The 20,322-nt window shown below is 38.1% G+C and overlaps 1 protein-coding gene across 9 annotated transcripts in view; it reads left to right on the top strand.

Annotated features, from left to right (window-relative positions):
* PEAK1 (pseudopodium enriched atypical kinase 1) overlaps positions 1–20,322 on the top strand; it is a 297,677-nt gene that overhangs the window by 221,257 nt on the left and 56,098 nt on the right. For all 9 annotated transcript variants that reach the window (XM_082386956.1, XM_082386957.1, XM_082386950.1 and 6 more), the window contains one exon: positions 15,606–18,859. In XM_082386956.1, coding sequence (XP_082243082.1) covers positions 15,720–18,859 — 3,140 coding nt within the window. In that variant the 5' untranslated portion in view covers positions 15,606–15,719. The remainder of the gene's footprint in view (positions 1–15,605; positions 18,860–20,322) is intronic.

Here is a 20,322-nt window from a genome sequence, read left to right on the forward strand (position 1 = left end):
GGTCAAAGAACTAAGATCCCGCAAGCCACACGGCGCCACCCAAAAGAAAAAAAAAAGAAAATTGAATGATTCAAATTGGCATTTTAACTCAAATTTGCATTTACATAATCTTGAATTGGTAGTAAATTTTTGAAACAATTTTAAAGATATTTGTGTTATCAAACAGCATGTTCATTGTGTTAAATATGCCTGTGTATCAATATGTGTACAACTGATCTGTGTACAGGAAAAAGACCTGGAAGGGCATATAGTAAGATTTTTGGTTTGGGGTTTTGTTTGTTTGCATATCTATATTTTCCAATTGCTTTCATAATATAAGAAATTAAGTTATTTCTCATTTTTTTAAAAAAGATAATGGCCAGGAGGCCTAGAGAGTTTGATAACTTGTATAAACATATTCAATTAGTAATGGCCTTGAGCCTTGTTCATTTGTGTCTCTGAGGGTTCAATTGATTGGTAGGTTGTTATGATAGGAATGGAAATGCTACCCGATACTCTGGCAACCACAAGGACCAGGAGCCCAGCACCTATTTAGGAATGTCTGGTATCCTACCTGTCACTTTCCATGCAGAGAAGCATTGGCTCTCTGTAGTGGTCCAGTGTTACAGACCACAGGCAAGTATGTTTACTGATAAGGAGATTAAAGACCCAGCATACTTTTGTAGGTAATTTAGCTTTTCTTCTATCAGACTGTGGTCCTTTTATATATTAGTATCTAATAAACTCCCTAGAGTCCAAGTTTTTTTTTTTTTTTTTTTTTTTTTTTTTTTTTAGCTACTTTATTTATTGATTTATTTATCTTTGGCTGTGTTGGGTCTTCGTTTCGTGCGAGAGCTTTCTCTAGTTGCAGCAAGCGGGGGCCGCTCTTCATCGCGGTGCGCGGGCCTTTCACTATCGCGGCCTCTCTTGTTGCGGAGCACAGGCTCCAGACGCGCAGGCTCAGTAGTTGTGGCTCACGGGCTCAGTTGCTCCGCGGCATGTGGGATCTTCCCAGACCAGGGCTCGAACCCGTGTCCCCTGCATTAGCAGGCAGATTCTCAACCACTGCGCCCCAGGGAAGCCCGAGTCCAAGCTTTTGCTGTTTTCTTGAGACCAGCCCTGAGGAAACCTGTTGGCGTATGCTCATGCCCATCTGGACAGTGTGAATCCTTTGGCCGCAGTTGACATCCTTCATGCTCCATCACTGGCTCCATCACTTCAGTTACTCAGCCCAAGTTTTATTTTTCTAAAGGCAACTAGAAAATTGTCACTTTGCCTTTTTCTTTCCTTCCCATATCTATGTCAGTATCCTGAATCTTTTATATTACTCTCATTAAACCATTTGCACTCAAGATTTAGAATCAAGTTTATATAAGAAAATAGCAATTAAAGTATTTTTTTAATGGGAAGAATTTTAATCAAATACTATTTGGTTTTAGACTATGTTTGTTAAATATTTTCATTCAAACATCAGTTTTCTCATTTTCCACAGTTGAAGTAGTACAATTGTTGCTAACTTAATTGTCCACACTTCTCAGTATGCCTCTGGGAAAATCATCCTGGGTCTTCATCTAGGGAGACCCCAGGGTCATCTTAAGTCACTGTCCCTCTCCCCCAATGTCCTGCTGGTTGATATGTGCTGTCCATTCAGCCTCTCAAATTAGCCCCTGCCCATTAATTCCTACTGCCACGCATTAGTTTGGGGCCTTACCTGGTCTGGTATTATAAAAGTTGAACCAACCACATCTTCTTCAACCTTGCCTCTTATCAATGTATCCTTTCCATATCCACCTGAATTCTTAAAGCACAGTAGTATCATATTATCCTATTGCTCAACAACTCCTTCCTGATACAATCTGACAGCATCTCTTGCAAATAATGTAAAACACAAGTCCAAAATGGGATGCTAAAGTTTCTTTGCAAATCAGTTGTTCAGAACTTGGCATACATTTTCCTGTAGAAAGAATAAATGGTAGATAAGTTTACAAGATAGCTGAAACTTTCAATTAAACCATCCATGATAATTGAAGCTTGCCAGCATAGTTAACAGGGTTCCCATAGAAATAGCTTTCTACCTGGAATGTCAAGATGGGGTCCAAATATGTGTAGAAGCTATCGGAAGAGGTCATTTCCTTTCCTGTCCTCCATTGGATATAGAGATTTAGTGAAGGAGGAAAGAACTAATATTTGTTAAGTGCTTATTATTCATCAACCTCTGTTAGGCATGTTATATATTTTATCTTTTTTGAGGTATAATTGACATTTAACATTGTATAAGTTTAAGGTGTACAGTGTGTTGATTTGATACATTTATATATTGCAGTATGATTACCACCATAGCATACCATAGCATTAGCTATCACCACTATCACATCATATAATTAGCATTTCTTTTTTGTGGTAGAACATTTACGATCTAGTCTCTTAGCAACTTTGATATATGGAATACAGTATTGTTGACTATAATCACTATGCTCTGCATTAGATCTCCAAAACTTATTCATCTTCTAACTACAAGTTTGTATCTTTTGACCAACATCTCCCTAATTCTCCCACCCTTCAGTCCCTGGTAACCACCATCTTACTCTGTTTCTATGAGATTGACTTTGTTTTGGATTGTACATATAAGTGATATAGTATTTGTCTTTCTCTGTCTGAATTATCTCACTTAACATAACATCCTCAAGGTCTATCCATGTTGTCACAAATAGCAGGATTCCTTCCTTCTCATGGCTGAATAATATGGCATTGTATATATATATACCACATCTTCTTTAGCTATTCATCTGCTGATGGACTCTCAAGTTGTTTCCATTTCTTGGCTATTGTAAATAATGCTGCAGTAAATGTGAGAGTGCAGATGTCTTTTCAATAACCTGTTTTCATTTCCTTTGGATATATACACAGAAGTGGAATTGCTGGATCATATTGCAGTCCTATTTTTTAATTTTTTGAGGAACCTCCATACTGTTTTCCATAGTGACCTAACCAATTTACATTCCCATCAGCAGTGCACAAGAATTCCCTTTTCTCCACATCCTCATCAATACTTTTTATCTCTTGTCTTCTTGATGATAGCCATTCTAACAGGTGTGAGGTGATATCTCATTGTAGTTTTGATTTGCATTTCCTGATGACTAATGATGTTGAGCATCTTTTCATATACCATTTGGATGTCTTCTTTGGAAAAACATCTGTTCAGTTCTTCTGCCCATTTTTAAATCATATTTTTTGTCTTTTTATTATTGAGTTGTTTAAGTTCTTTATGTATTTGGATATTAGCCCCTTATCCAGTATATGGTTTGCAAATATTTTCTCCCATTCCATAGGTTCCCTTTTCATTTTGTTGATTGTTTCTTTTGCTGTGCAGAAGCTTTTTAGTGTGATGTAGTTCCATTTGTCAATTTTTGCTTTTGTTGCTTGTACCTTTGATGTATATCCAACAGATCATTGCCAAAACCAATGTCAAGGAACTTTTTCCTTATGTTTTCTTCTAGAAGTTTAACAGTTTCAGGTCTTATGTTTAACTCTTCAGTCCATTTTGAATGGTTTTTGTGTGTGTTCTAAGATAGGGGTCCAGTTTCATTCTTTTGCATGTGACTGTCCAGTTTTCCCAACACCATTTATTGAAGAGACTGTCCTTTCTCCACTGTATTATTCTTGGCTCCTTTGTCATAAACTAGTTGGCTATATATGCATGGGTTTAATTCTGGGCTCTCTGTTCCATTTGTCTGTATGTCTAGTTTTATGCCAGTACCATACTGTTTTAGTTACTATAGCTTTGTAGTATACTTTGAGATCAGAATGTGTGATGCCTCCACCTTTTTTTTTTTTCTCAGGATTGCTTTGGCTATTCAGGGTCTTTTGTGATTCCATACAAATTTTAGGGTTTGTTTTTTCTATTTCTGTGAAAAATGCTATTAAAATTTTAACAGTGATTACATTGAATCAGAAAGGAAGAGATAAAATTGTTGTTATTTGCAGATGATATGATCTCATATATAGAAAATCCTAAAGACTCAACCAAAAAAACTTGAAACTAATCAATGAATTCAGTAAAGTTTTGAGATATAAAATCAATGTACAGAAATCAGTTGTGGTTCTACACACTAACAATGAAATATCTGAAAAATAAATAAAACAATCCCATTTACAATAGTATCAAAGACAATAAAATACTTAGGAATAAATTTAACCAAGGAAGTGAAAGATCTGTACAATGAAAACAAGATTTTGTTGAAAGAAATTGAAGAAGACACAAATGGAAAGATATTCTGTGTTTGTGGATTAGAAGAATTAATATTGTTAAAATGTCCTTACTACCCAAAGCTATCTGTAGATTCAATTCAATCCCAATATATGTTATGTTAATTCATTTTAACAACAGCTCTGTGAGGTAGATGATTATTATACTCCTTTAACAGATGCTTAGCAAATTAATAATGTAAATGAGAATACAAGAGGAATGCTTACCTAAGAGAATATTGTTTTTAAGCACTGCTTTTCAAACTTTAGCAATTTATAGGCTGCTTTTAATTGATTTTAAAACTGCAGTCTTTTAGTATTGATGTACATTATTTTTATAATTTTACTTAAATATGAACAAACATAAAATTAGGTATAAATTCTTTATGCTTATATTTCTCATTTAGCTATAAACTGAAACAAATTTAAAAGTTAAGTAGAAAAAAGCCTATAAAACTAATAAAATTCAAATTAACAACATAATTTTTATACGATAGATGATGTTTTGCTGAAACAATTGCAGCTCACAATATGAATATGGAGCTGCCTGCAACCCCACAGGCTTCTTGGCAGTTTTCATTACCATTGGCTCTCTTCTTCTGCCACATTTCTTTCTAGGATATTGAAAATCCAAGATTGATACAGTGTACCAATGACGTCATTTTGGTCTTTACTTAGTGGGACTGTGTCATTTACATATTAAATGAGCCTCCGTTTCTCATTATTCCGTGCAATTAAAGCAGTGTGCTTGATACCAGCTCAGATTAGGAAAACAAATAAATGTATATGTACATTTGTAATAATGTTACAAATCATGTTGCTGTGCTTAGTTAATAAGTGACCATTGCAATACTCTATCATATGTTTATATTAATTTATTTTATATTGTAAACTTTACTTTCAGTTCAATATGAGAACTGTTTTGGAGAACTCATAGACCTTTGAAAATACATCCTGGATCCCAGGTTGAAAGATACTCTTAATGTATTTTAAGCCATTATTTATTTATAACCATTATAAAAATAATTCTTATACATTTATTAGAAAAGTCCTCCAGATACCTCACCCAGGAAAGACTTTTATACTATTGATAACTTATTATGGTATCTCTTTGAAAGCAATAAATTCATATTCCTTTAAAGTACTGTATAATTCAGACTTTCAGTAATTTAGAAGTACTTTTTCCCTTTAAAAGTCTAAGTTATAAATGTCTTACAGAATGTATTGTTCACTCTGTTCTGTAACTGGGGAAGGTAAATTTTAGCTTGACTGGAAAAATTATGCCTCCTACCAAATGTACAAGTCATGCAAGACAATAAAGCCTCCAGAAATGGTGAAGAGTGGTAACAAAGGACGTTATTACTTCCTCTGATTATGTTGCTGTAAACATTCAAGTGGAATTTCTCTCAAAATAATCAGCTGTTTCTTACTTCTTTTTCCTTCCCAACCTCTTCCTCCTCTCCTTTTCTACTTTCTCTTACCTTTGAATCTTTCACTGCCCTCATTTCCCCTCTTGCTTATTCCCTGCTTTCAAACCAGAGATCACCTATCTTTTCACATCTCAATTAGCCTACAGTCCGGCTTTCTTCACTTGACAGTTGAGGGCAGTGAAGAAGAACACAACAAAGCAACTTCTAGCAGCATCTCACCATTCGCTCTCAACCAGCAACTTCATAGGCCCTTCCAAATAAAAGGGTGGCTCCTGACTCAGGCTGGGCTGGATGAAAGATCATACTTAATTTGCCTCAGAATATTCACTCCAACACTCTGAAGCAAAAAAAAAAAAACCCTTTGAGGCAGCCCAGCTAGCTGTTTGCCTCTTAGTTTACTCCTAGCTTGCTCTGCAATGAGTACGTGGACCCTGCCACCTCAGAGGTGAGCTGGGGAAGGTATGGTTGTGCTTGCTTCTAACATTTCTTTGTTCAAGATGGAATTCCACTATGGTAAGCAGTGCTGCTGCTGCTGAGTGGACTGCTTTTCAGGTACCACCATGCTGACATCTAAAGCGGCCTCCAGGTGCCACGGGTAGCTGAACTCTACCATTTATGTGTACATGCGTTCATCCATTCTGGCTCTGCCATGTTAGCTATGTGACCCTGGACATGTCTCAGTTTCTTCACCAGTAAGGTGGGGCTAATAATACTATGTACATCATAGGGTTTTGTGAGAATTAAGAGTTTTCAAGGGTAAAGAGCTTTCAATGGTGCCTGGCATTTAGTAGTAAATGCTAGCTAAAATTATTATTATTCAGGAAGCACTTATTTAGTATCTAGTATATTCCAAGCAATCCAAAAGATACAGAGATCAAAAAGACACAAGCTGCCTTCCAGGGACTTACGTAATACAACATGGTCTTATAATAAAGGTATTTAGGGAGTTAGGTAAAGCTTCATCACAGGTTAATTTTGAACTGGGTCTCGAAGGGTAAACAGGGTGTTGCCAAATGGAACAGCATTAGAGAATATACATTCCAAGCAAAGGGAATTGTTTGTGAACATATTGAAACTGTAACAGACTATGGAGTCCTTGGCTGTTATTAGATAACATTTTAACTTGCTCTCTGATGTATGCCTTCTTAAGTAGGGGTCTGAGGTGGGTTCAGTGAACATTTTGGAACTTATAATCTTACAACTAGCTGTTACCTAGTTTATAATAATGATGATGATGATGATGATTTAACTGGTTCATCAAAGAGTTTGAACTTAAAAGATGAGTTGGGACCTTAGCAGTGCCGCTTTACAGTGGAGCATCTGCTATTGCACAATTCTTATCCTGAGATGACTACCATGTGACAGGAACAGTAAATTGTTAGAAAAAATTTGTGGTTAGAACAACTGGAAGTGGATGGGCTTCCTCCTTTCAACAGAGCTTTGGTTAAGTTTTCTAAATTAAGCAGGTTTTACCTTGGTTTCTTCTTTAGACAGAAGAAACTTATATCTTAAGATCTTACCTATTCTTGTCATAGCAAAGAGCTGTGATTTTTTTTTTTTTTTTTTGGTCAGATCTCAAATTAAGAAGGTTCCTCTTACTCATGGAATTTCCATTTGTGCACCAAATTAAAGCTGTGTTTTATCTCCTACAAAGCCTTTTCCTGCAGCTTTGCTTTCACTTCCTCTCCCCACCCTTTTAGTCATATACTGAAGGGTTTGGCAGCTGGTTGAGGTACCGGGTCAGCATTTTTCTCTGTGGAAGGAGGAAAGGTTGGAAACAGTGACATGGGGATACTTGTCACATTTTCCTTTCCTTTTTTTTATTTAAGTGACCTACTTGCTCCATTACAGAAGCCTAATGAGAACCTTGGCTTGTAAATTTTACTTTAGTAGCCTGGAGATGGACTACAGTAATGTGTCGGATGACATACAGGCGATAGTTTCTCAGTGAAGAGTATCCTTAAAAGCCCATGTACAACAGCGAGGATTCTTGATTCTGCCTCTTTGGTGATGTGACAGATTTTATGAAGAGAGATAATGGACTCTGGGAGTCACAGGATTGGGGAAGGAGCTGAGCAGTCCATTCCCCATCCTCGTTTATTAACAGGTTCTCCTTGGGTGCCTTTAGGAAATGCTCCATATGTGGTATTTAATATACCACCTACCCACTCTCACCTTCTTCACTGACTTGAAAATTGCATCTAGCTTGAGGAGCTCCAGCTCTTTCTGTGGGCCTGTCTATTCAAGATTGAAATCCTGTGTGGATTTGGTTGTTTTGTATCAAATCTGCTTGAAACTGTTAGACTAGAAGCAAACTAATTATGTCATTGTCCATATAGCAATAGAGAGAGTAAAAAACAGTAATAGATTCTTAAAAAGCTGTCATGGCTGGAAGTGAAATTAGGCTACTCTTGAATAGCTTCATCTATAGCCCGAAGGGCTTTGGTCTGGAAAACTGTCAAATATGAAATCAGATTTTAGATCATGGAATCCTAGCTAGCTCCTCGGGGCAGCTTCAGCCATTAAACTCTCCCATCGACCATTTCATCTGCAGGATTTGCTTTGAGATTATAAGGAATGTGGAGGCAAATGAGTTTTTTCTTATCAAACATTCCATTTTGATGCTCCATAGCAGACCTCTTTTGGCAAATAAATAGAAGACAGCAGGGTAGACTGTCAAAAATTCTTGCTTAAGTGCCTCAGGAGGCACATTTTTTATTTCTCAAGCATAACTTTGGTGGCTAGAGTTTCCTATTTTGGAGGTATCAGTGTTGAGCAGGCAAAGCTGCTAGTTATTGATTGCCATTGAAGTCATTTTACAAAGGCAGTAAGGCCCAAGGATTGCTCTTTGGACAGAGCTATAACTGCTATAGCTTCTCTTTCTAAGAGCCTGTTATAAGTTAAAATAGTTTTGACAGTATCTTTAAGTGCACATCTTTGTCTCCAAACATAATTAGTATTGAAAAATGAAACCCTCATAGTTAAGGCTTTGTGGCTTAGACAGCAGCTCCATCTGGTGCTTGCTAAAGCTGTTTGCTTGGTTCATCTCTAGGTTTTATAACAGCATGAATACAGATGTACACAGAACTTATAAAAGAATGTCAAATCCAAGGTCTCAGTTTTATTGATGGGTTTCTACTGCACACAGCACTGACATAAGCTAATTGTGTTCCCGGTGAATCTTATTTGTCTGTCCTGTTGGTAACGTGATAGCTGCTTATCAATTCAACAGCATCTCTTGACTGAATTAATTTACTTGCACTCAAAGTGGAGAATTATTTTTACTATTTATCTACCAGTCTTGGAAAAAGAAAATATACTGTACTACTTATAAAGAAAAAATTTAATCCCTCTCTTGTCATCGGTGGGTTTAACTTGGTTAACAAGATATTAGGCCAGGACACCGTATTCTTTGTCGTCAGTACCACATAGACAGGAATTTTTTTTTTTTTAAAGATTCTTGGTGACTGACAGGAACTTCCTCAAACTGCTAATAGAAGTTACTTCAGAATAATAGGATTATGCATGATTTCATTTTCTTTATGCTTTTCTGAGTTTTCACAGTGAGCGTACATAAGAAAAGAAAAAAATATCTTATATAACAACAAAAAAAGTAATTTAAAAACAAAATGTACTGTAGGTAGCTATAGCCTTGAGTTGCTGATCTCAGTCTTTCTCATTCACTTGTGTGGCCTATTCTGGGCTTCAGTTTCCCTTGTCCATAAAACAGAAGAATTGAACTAGGGGCCTGCTCAGTTTTAACATTCTAAGGTTTGTAATTATCTACTGCTTTTTTTTCTGTCTTTTCAGCCTCTCCCACTCCCCTGTGTCTTTTTCTAGTATTTGTAGTCAGCATGATCTAGTTTCTGCCATCTTAAAATAAGGAAATCCTTTCTGGACCCCCTCCTCCATACTCCCATCTCTTTCTTTCTTCCACCTCCCACTTAAACTTTTCCAAAAAGTTATCTAAAATTACTCTCTCTCTTCCCTCTTCAACTCACTGCAGTCTGCTTTCCATCCCCACCACCGCACCAAAATACTCTGTGCTGAGATCACCAGTGAGCTCACATTGCCAAGTCCAGTGGGCACATTTAAGTCCTCATTCTCTGTTACCTCTCAGCAGCATTTGAAGTAGCTGTCTTCTGCTCCCCCCCAGCCCCTCCCCCTTACAATGAAATCTCATCTGGCTTCTATATCATTCACACTTACGGCTGTTATTTTTGAATTTTCTTTAGGGGTTATCCTCTTCTCCCAGGTTCACCCACCAAGGCTACCTCTCCAGCTCACTCTAATTTCTTTTTGGCCTAGAGATTCCTATACTAGTAGTTCCCAAACAGACAAGAACAGCAGAATTCCCTTCTGTGTTCCAAACTTCTAAATTCAGCTACTTGCTGTATAGTATGCAGGCTAACAAAATATGGACTCATAATCTTCCCTCCAAAAGTTACACATCCTCCAATATTGTCTGTCTCAATAAATGGCCCCACAAATCATTTGAATACATAAACCCAAAACCTCAAGATCCAAAATCCAATGTTTCATGCATATACCTTTATCTGCCTTCCCTGAAGCTACATCCTAATCCAGATCCTTATCATATCTTATTTTGTCCACAACAGCCCTTTAAACAGTCTCCTGGCATCCTGTACTGTTCTCCCCCCAGTGCATTCTCTATAGAGCAACCAGAACTGCCTTTTATTTTTTAAGTCAAATTTATTGAGGTTTGATTTATATACAGTAAAACACCTTTTTTTTAACTGTACAATTCTGTGAGTCTTGACAAATGCATGCAGGCATATAACCACCACCACACAACATTTGGATTGTTTCCAGTTTTTGCCTATCAACCTTTGTGTACAGTGTTTAGTATAAACACGATTTTTCATACCTAGGAATGTGATCACTGGGTTACATGGAAAGTTTATGTTTAACTTCATAAGAAACTGCCAAACTGTTTCCTAAAGTGACTGAACCATTAGCATTCCCACCAGCACGATGTGGTAATCTCATTTGCTCCATATCCTCCCTAGCCCCAGTTTTTGGTTTTGTTTTAATTTATTTTAATCATTCTGATAGATGTATGGTGGTACTCATTGTAGTTTTAATTTGTATTTCCGTATGACTAATGATATTCCGGTGTTTATATACAATCCATTTACCTTTGATGGAATATCTGCTCAAATCTTTTGCCTATTTATTTTTATCAGATTTGTTTTGTTGAATTTTGGAAGTTTTTTTTATATTCTGGACACAAAGTTCTTTGTCAGATATGTATTTTGCAAAATATTTCTCATCTGTGGCTTGTCTTTTCATTCTCTTATCAGTACCTTTGTCAGAACAAAGGTTTTGTTTTTTTTTTAATATATCAGTATAGTTTATTTCTTTTCTAAGAGGGAAGAAAAATACAGGAGGAAAAAAGTCAATAGCTGTGAATTGAATTTTTTTTTTTAACATCTTTATTGGAGTATAATTGCTTTACAATGGTGTGTTAGTTTCTGCTTTATAACAAAGTGAATCAGTTATACATATACAAGAACAAAGGTTTTTAATTTCGATGAAGACCAAGTTATCTGTTTTTTCTTTTATGGATCATGCTTTTGGTGTTGTATCTAAGAACTCTCCCTATCCCAGGACTGCAAAGATTTTCTTCTATGTTTTCTTCCAAAAGTTTTGTAGCTTTACATTTTGTACTTAGATCTGTGATCCCTTTTGAGTTCATTTTTGTGTATGGGGTGTGATGTATGGATCAAGGTTCATTTTTTTGCCTATGGATATTCAGTTTTTCTAGCACATTTGTTGAAGAGTATCCTTTTCACTTTTATCAAAAATCAGTTAACTATATTTGTGTGGCTCTATTTCTGGTCTCTATTCTGTTCTATGTCTATTCTGATCTATATCTGAGGTCAACAACCTTTTTCTTTAAAGAACCAAATCATAAATATTTTAGGCTTTGCAGGCAAAAAAGCAAAAACCAAGATATTATATATAGGTACTTGTATAACAAGAAAGAAAATAAATTTCCATGAATTTTTTTGACAAAACTCAAAATATAAAAATTGAGTATAGTTTTTTGTAACACAGCTCTACTTAATAAGAAGAATGGAATTCTTTTTTGGGAGAGGGATAGTTTGTGCTAAGATCACCAATGATTAATTTTGCTTAATTCGGGTTCAAAGTTAGTGCTTCCTGTCATCAAAATCGATTACAAATGTTCATCTATTGATGCATATCTGTAATGAAATTTCACATATTTTTATCTTTGAAAATGTCTTTTCGGGACTTCACTGGTGGCTCAGTGGTTAAGAATCCACCTGCCAATGCAGGGGGCATGGGTTCGATCCCTGGTCCAGGAAGATCCCACATGCCACGGAGCAACTAAGCCCGCGAGCCACAACTACTGAGCCCGTGTACCACAACTACTGAAGCCCACACGCATAGAACCCGTGCTCCGCAACAAGAGAAGCCACTGCAATGAGAAGCCCGTGCGCCGCAACGAAGAGTAGCCCCCGCTCGCCAAAACTAGAGAAAGCCCGCGCACAGCAATGAAGACCCAACGCAGCCAAAAAAAAAAAAAATTTATTAAAAAAAAGAAAATGTCTTTTCACACATGTGATTCATGTAGCAGTGGAAACGCTGCAATTTGTAGAGTGCTGAAAAGCACTGCAAAGTGATGAGAGTGCCACATAGTTTGTCATAACTACTCAGCTCTCCATTGTAGCACAAAAGCCACCAGAGACAATATGCAAACAAATGAGCCTGGCTATGTTCCAATAAATCTTTATTTATGGGCACTGCAATCTGAGTTTCATATAATTTTCACTTGTCACAAAATATTAAAAAAAATTTTTTTTCAACCATTTAAAAAACATCTTTAGCTTAGGGACATACGAAAACAGGCAACAGGCTAGATTTGACCTATGGGTTGTAGTTTGCGTATCCCATTTCCCCCATCTATGTTTCTATCCTTTTGCCAATACCACATTATCAGGATTACTGTAGCTAAAAAGTCTTGAAATCAGGTAATATGAGTCCTCCAACTTTTTTCTTTTTTGAAATTGTTTCTGGCTATTTTAGTTTCTTTGCCTTTCCATATACATTTTAGAATCAGCTTGTTGATTTCTACAGAAAATCCTACTCGGATTTTGGTTAGAATTACATTTAATCTGCAGAGCAGCTTGGGGAGAATTGACATCTTAACAACATTGAGAGAACTTGATATATTGCTCTATTTAGGTCTTTGATATCTTCAGTCTTTTATAGTTTTCCGCATATAGATTTTAGATTTTGCACGTTTTGTTAGACTTATACCTAAGTATTTCATGTTTTTTGGTCAGAGCTGTCTTTTTTAAATGCCGATTATATCATCACCTGTTTAAAACCCTTTGGTGGGTTCCCGCTGTTCTTAGGATGAACACCATAATCTTTAAAAGCTTATAAAAGGCCCCACATGCTCTGGACCCTACTCTCTTTTTCAGCTTAATTTTATGCCATTCTTTCCCTTGCTCAAAATGTTTCAGTCTCAGACTAGCAGGAAATGGTTTTATCAACTAAGGGATATAGCTTTTAGAATATCTGAAAGAGTACATAAATATTTTCAAACAGACACTTGAAAAATATATTTTTACTTTATTGAAAAAAGCCACTCAGTGGTCTCCAGCAGAGAGTGAACTTAGATTTTGGCCGAGTCATTGGGCTCTCTGTGTGGAATTCTTTGATCTTTGTCTGCACTTCTTCCACGGAGGCAAAGTGCTCTATGAGTGTTGTTTACAAGGGGCATAGCTCTGTATATATTAACTAAAGAAAATGTTCTTTCCTTCCTTATAAATGTGCTGAAACTTGGCTAAAGGCTGCGTTTCTGACCAAACCAAGGATCCTGTCACTGTCATTGTACATGAATGAAGTTAAACTTTTCAGCTATTAAAATAGTTCTTACATGTACATGCCTACTGCCAGCTTTATGATAATATCCGAACTGGAAATGTAAGACTGTAGTGGTGCTCTGTGGGAAGGTCTATAGCTATGTGCCTAAGAGAGAGACAAGAGAGAGAGAGAGAGAGAGCCATGAGATTATTTTTTAAAGATAAGCCTCAAAACCAGCACATTTAATCAACCAGTGTTTATCCAGCTCCTTATGCTAGACATATAGAGATGAATAAGATATAGCCTAGGCTTAAAGAAGCTCAAAAACTAGTGAGAAAACAGACAATTAAAAATGAAAGTGCTTATTCATGGAGGTTTGTCCAAGTGGCTTCGATGGTACCCAGGAGAAATGAGTGGCCCAGCGGTATTTAGAGTGTGATAAGACTAGTTGATTTTTAAGACATAAGGCTAGAAGGGAGGCAAGGACTATATCATGCAAACCTAAGGGGATTGTATTCCATCCTGTAACTCAGAGGTTCCATTACCTCAATGCACATAGAATTACCTGGAGAACTTATTTAAAAATCAGATTCCTGGACTCTTCCCTTAGAGATTGACTTGGGTGTTTCCCCAGGTGGTTCTTACGTGTATAGCAGCCCCTATCTGACATTTGGGAGCCAGTGCGTTAGGTAATATTGAACCACAGAATAGTTAAGCTAGGTAATAAGATGATCATGTTAGCATTTTAGAAAGAAAAATCTAATAGTAGTACAGAACAGTGGAGTCAACCTGAGAATTCATTAAAATGCAAATTATGATCCAGTAGGTCTGGGATTGGACCTAAGATACTACATTTCTTTTTTTTTCTTTTTTCTTTTTTAAAAATTTTTATTGGAGTATAGTTGATTTACAATGTTGTGTTAGTTTCAGGTGTACAGCAAAGTGATTCAGTTATACATATACATATGTTCATTCTTTTTCAGATTCTTTAAGGATCTTGAGGATAAACTGCAAGTCTAAGATACTACATTTCTAACAAGCTTCAAGATGAGGCTGATACTGCTTGTCTGAGGACCATAATTTGAGTAGCAAGGGTAGAGAGGTTGGATTGGAAAGGGGTGAGACTACAGGCATGGAGATCAGTTAACAACCTATTGCAGGAATCTAGGCAAAAAATGGTGGGCATCTGAACTACTGGCAGTGTCTGGTAAGGGAAAGGAGTTCCAGTGAAATGTAGTAGATAAAATTGGCAAGACTAGGGACTTCCCTGGTGGTCCAGTGGGTAAGACTCTGTGCTTCCAATGCAGAGGGCCCAGGTTCGATCCCTGGTCGGGGAACTAGATGCCGCAACTAAGAAGTCTGCACGCCGCAACTAAAAAATGAGCCCACATGCCGCAACGAAGACCTGGCGCAGCCAAAATCAATAAATAAATAAATATTTTTTAAAAATAAAAAAAATTGGCAAGACTAATTTACAAAAGGATTTAGGATGTGGAGTTAGAAGTGAGGGGAGGGGTGTCAAGAATGGTCTGAAGGTTGAAGCTTAGCTATCTAGGTGGATGATAGTGACAGTAACTGAACTAGGATAAAGACAGAGGAAGAAGGTGGCCTGGAGGGTAGAGGAGGGCTGGTTAGAGTACAAAAGTTCCTTAGAGTTGAGAAAAGAGGTGGCCAGAAGATTAGTCCTGAATGCATTGTGTTTGAGGAGTCTATGAGATATCCAAATATAAAGGGTGGGCAGAAGAAGAGGGTTCCACAATGGACCAAGAAGTTTCAGGTTGGAGGATAACAGAAAGAACGGTTTCAAAGACATTTCTGGGAGGGGAAGCTCACAGTATCATTGTCACAGAGACATCAAGTGAAATGTTATACTTGGTTCAATGAGCGTGCATAAAATTATGGTTAAAAAACTAACATTCCAAAACCGCTGATTAGCTAAAGAGAGTTCATAAAGTGCCCAAATTAGTTTATCTCTCAATCTTTTAATTTAAGGAAAAGTTGGAGCCAATATTTTCAAATCATTCATCATGATAAGCCTCATAGTATCTTTTCCATTCAGATTTTCTTCTTCTCTCCCCCTTCCCCCAACAGATTGATCACACTTACAAGAGCTGCTATGAAACATAGGGGAGGTGAAAACTAACAGATGAAAGTTTTGCCATGCACTGAAAGGAAAGCGTTGTCTGTGAAGTTCTATTTTTAAAAATGTCTGCTTGTAATACCTTTACTGAACACGTTTGGAAACCTGGTGAATGCAAGAACTGCTTTAAACCTAAAAGCTTACATCAGCTCCCCCCAGACCCTGAGAAGGCACCCATCACCCATGGCAATAAAACTAATGCCAATCACAGTAACAACCACCGAATCAGGAACACCGGAAATTTCCGGCCTCCTGTGGCTAAAAAACCCACTATAGCTGTGAAGCCCACTATGATGGTGGCAGATGGGCAAAGTATGTGTAGTGAGCTTAGTATCCAAGAACACTGTGAGAACAAACCTGTCATCATAGGATGGAACCGTAACAGGATGGCCTTGAATCAGAAACCACTTAATAATAATAATGAAGATGATATTGAAGGATTAAGCCATGTTCCTAAGCCTTATGGGAATAGTGATAGTGCAAAGAAGGTATCAAATAACAATAGTGGACTAACTGAGGTGTTAAAGGAGATAGCAGGCTTGGATACCACCCCTCAAATAAAAGGAAATGAAACAAACTCCAGAGAAACATTCTTAGGAAGAATAAATGATTGCTATAAACGATCACTGGAAAGAAAGCTTCCACCAAGTTGCATGATGGGTGGAATAAAGGATACTCAGGGCAAGCATGTTATTCTGAGTGGGAGCACAGAAGTGATCAGTAATGAAGGGGGTCGATTCTGTTACCCAGAGTTTTCTAGTGGCGAAGAGAGTGAGGAAGATGTGCTTTTGAGTAACATGGAGGAGGAGCATGAGAGTTGGGATGAGAGTGATGAAGAACTGCTGGCCATGGAGATTCGCATGAGAGGGCAACCTCGCTTTGCCAACTTCAGGGCAAACACTTTGTCTCCTGTTCGATTCTTTGTGGACAAAAAATGGAATACTGTCCCCCTGCGAAATAAATCTCTGCAAAGAATCTGTGCTGTAGACTATGATGACAGTTATGATGAAATCCTGAATGGTTATGAAGAGAATTCTGTGGTCTCCTATGGACCAGGAAGCATTCAGAGCATGGTGTCATCTGACTCCACATCCCCAGATTCCTCTTTAACAGAAGAATCACGTTCTGAGACAGCCAGTAGTTTATCCCAGAAGATTTGTAATGTGGGAATAGCTCCTGGTAACCCGGGAGATTCTAAGGACATGAAGGAAAGTGAGCCCAATTATGAAAGCCTCTCTGGTAATAATCAGGAGAAGGACTCATCACAAGCATCCAAAAGCTCAATAAAAGTTCCAGAGACGCACAAAGCAGTCCTTGCTCTCCGATTAGAAGAGAAGGATGGCAAGATTGCCGTACAAACTGAGAAGCAAGAAAGTAAAGCCCCTACAGATATTACTGGGCAATCAGTAACAATAAACCTCGTTCCTGTAGAAGAGCAAGCAAAGCCCTACCGAGTTGTGAATCTGGAACAGCCTTTGTGCAAGCCATATACTGTCGTGGATGTGTCAGCAGCCATGGCCAGTGAGCACCTCGAGGGCCCTATTAACAGTCCCAAGACGAAAAGCTCATCTTCTACTCCAAACTCTCCAGTGACATCACCCGCACTGACATCAGGACAAATAAGTGCCCATTTCCAAAAATCCAGTGCAATCCGCTACCAGGAAGTATGGACTTCCAGTACCAGTCCACGACAAAAGATACCTAAGGTGGAATTAGTTAGTGGTGGGACTGGACCAAATGTCCCTCCAAGGAAAAACTGTCACAAGTCAGCACCTACTTCACCCACAGCTACAAACGTTTCCTCCAAAACCATCCCTGTTAAGTCACCTAATTTGTCTGAAATAAAATTTAATAGTTATAACAATGCCGGTATGCCACCTTTTCCAATTATCATTCATGATGAGCCAACTTATGCTCGGAGTTCCAAAAATGCTATCAAAGTTCCCATTGTAATCAATCCAAATGCATATGACAATCTAGCCATTTACAAAAGTTTTCTCGGAACAAGTGGAGAACTTTCAGTGAAGGAAAAAACCACAAGTGTAATAAGCCATACTTACGAAGAAATAGAAACTGAAAGCAAAGTGTCTGATAACACCACTAGCAAACCCACTGAATGTCCCCAAGCTAAAGGGTTTTTAAACAGCACAGAGCGTAAGAGGGGTTCAGTGGCTCAGAAGGTTCAGGAGTTTAACAGCTGTCTTAACAGAGGTCAGTCCTCACCACAGAGGAGCTACAGTTCCAGCCACAGCTCCCCAACAAAGCTCCAGAGAACCACTCAAGAACCTGTGGCCAAAACAGAAAGCACTCAGGAGTCTCAGGTAGTGAGCAGCGGCAGCACCAGGGAGAAGGCGAGCACTGTGCTTTCTCAGATTGTGGCTTCTATCCAGCCGCCACAGTCTCCTCCAGAAATGCCCCAGTCTGGCCCGAAAGCTTGCAGTGTGGAAGAGCTGTATGCCATTCCTCCCGATGCCAGTGCTGCTAAGAGTACACCTAAGAGTACACCAGTCCGGCCCAAGTCTCTCTTCACATCCCAGCCCAGTGGTGAGGCTGAAGCACCTCAGACCACAGAAAGTCCTACCACCAAAGTACAGAAAGATCCACTCACAAAGCCAGCCACCACCCCGCCCTCCAAATTAGTGACTAACCCCCAAAGTGAGCCGCCACCCCCCTTCCCCCCACCACGCTCGACTTCCTCCCCTTACCATGCAAGTAACCTTTTGCAGAGGCATTTCACCAACTGGACCAAGCCAACTAGCCCTACCAGGTCAACGGAAGCTGAATCAGTTTTGCACTCTGAAGGCAGCAGGCGGGCAGCTGATGCAAAACCTAAACGCTGGATATCATTTAAAAGTTTCTTCCGCCGTCGGAAAACAGATGAAGAGGACGACAAAGAGAAAGACCGAGAGAAAGGGAAACTGGTGGGCCTGGATGGCACAGTCATCCACATGCTGCCCCCTCCTCCAGTTCAGCGCCATCACTGGTTCACAGAGGCAAAAGGAGAGTCCAGCGAGAAGCCAGCCATCGTCTTCATGTACAGGTGTGACCCTGCCCAAGGCCAGCTCAGTGTGGATCAGGGCAAAGCCAGGGCAGAGCAGTCAGCAGTCACAGAGAAGGGCAGAGCAGAGGATGGGTTACTACAGGACTCAGAGAAGAAGAAAAGGAGTCATTCTTCTCCATCACAGGTTCCTAAGAAAATTCTCAGGTATGTAAAATATCCTGGCAGAATGTGGGAATTTTTTTAAACACATTTTCAGTTGCTAAGTTTTTTGCATCTTTAAGATTGTTTGAGAGCCATTTTTGTTTGTAAGTAGCACTCAGCGACCATCATCTATCTTTTCAACTGCATTTCAAGATTAGAATATTATTAAAGTGATCTTATTGCACTGAACAAGGTTTATGGCCTTGGATCTTTAGCTAAAGTAGCCTGCTGCATTCTGGTAAATGCAGAGGGGCTTTAACAGAAAAGCAAATCCATAATACTTTAAGAGCAATAAATAATTTGTTGCTTTGAACTGCTATGATAGTGTAAGGAAGAAATAGGATCAAATGAATAAATGGTGATACTATTGTTTCCTTTACTATAAATGAAATCAAACTCTTAAGCTTTTTTTTTTTTTTTCGGCTTTCACCAAGGTGTTATCTCTATCTGCATTATTTTTTTAAGGGAATATTTGTTTTTTTATTTCTGTCTCTTTCTGTCCTTATTTCATGTGTTGTGGAAAGGTGGGGGAAAGGGCAAGCAGTTTATAGTTTTTTAACATGTAGGTGAAATAAGAGAAGTTGGTTACTGAGATCGAGACCCAGTGATATAATTCTCAATCCAACTAGGCAAATTGTACACCCACACCAGTTCTCTAAGCATCAGTTTTCTTTAATACTTGAATAACTGTTTATTGATCACCTACCCTGTATAAGGCACATCCCAAATATTTATCTCAAATCCTTGTAACAGCCCTACAAACTGAAAATTAGAGAAATTAGAATTGGCCAGATTCACACAGTTAGTAATTGTCAGAGGGAGAATTCAAACCTTGATCTGTCTCAGTGTAAAACTGGTATTCTTCCTATAATGTTGCATTGTTAATGAACATAAAATCAAACAAAATTTTTATATTTTCACTTGTAATCATTCACGTAAACATTTATGTTTAGGAAGCCTAAGTTTTTTCTCTCTCATTTGTATTTTAATCAAAATTAATGTACTGCCAATAAAAACAAGGAACTGTTATCCAAGTTTGTATTAGCAAATGGGATGATTTCCTTATATCCTCTGTCCTTTCTGTTCTTAGCAAAGATATGCCCTGAGTATTCCATTCATCTGATTCTGAGTCTTCCTCCCTCTTGATTTACAGTGAGCCTTCTCTACCAGGCCTGGCTTCCTCCCAGCAAAGACAGAAAACTCTGATTCAGAGCAGATTCTCTCACCAGCTTTTCTTTAGAAAAGTGTAAATATAAAAATGAACACTTAATGCCTTCACTTTTTTACCAAAATGCCAGGAAGTTTTATATATATTCTTTACTAAAATAAGCTTTTTGCATACCCCCAACTAGTCAAAATGCTAACAAGTTCCTATTTTCCTTAAATCCATGTAATAACAAAGCAAGTAGAATAGTGGGATATATTTCTGGGTAGAATAAGCTTGTCATTGGTAGTTGAAAGTAGTA

Source organism: Balaenoptera borealis (assembly GCF_965194805.1).
Source record: "Balaenoptera borealis genome assembly, chromosome: 3".
NCBI classification, from domain to species: domain Eukaryota; kingdom Metazoa; phylum Chordata; class Mammalia; order Artiodactyla; family Balaenopteridae; genus Balaenoptera; species Balaenoptera borealis.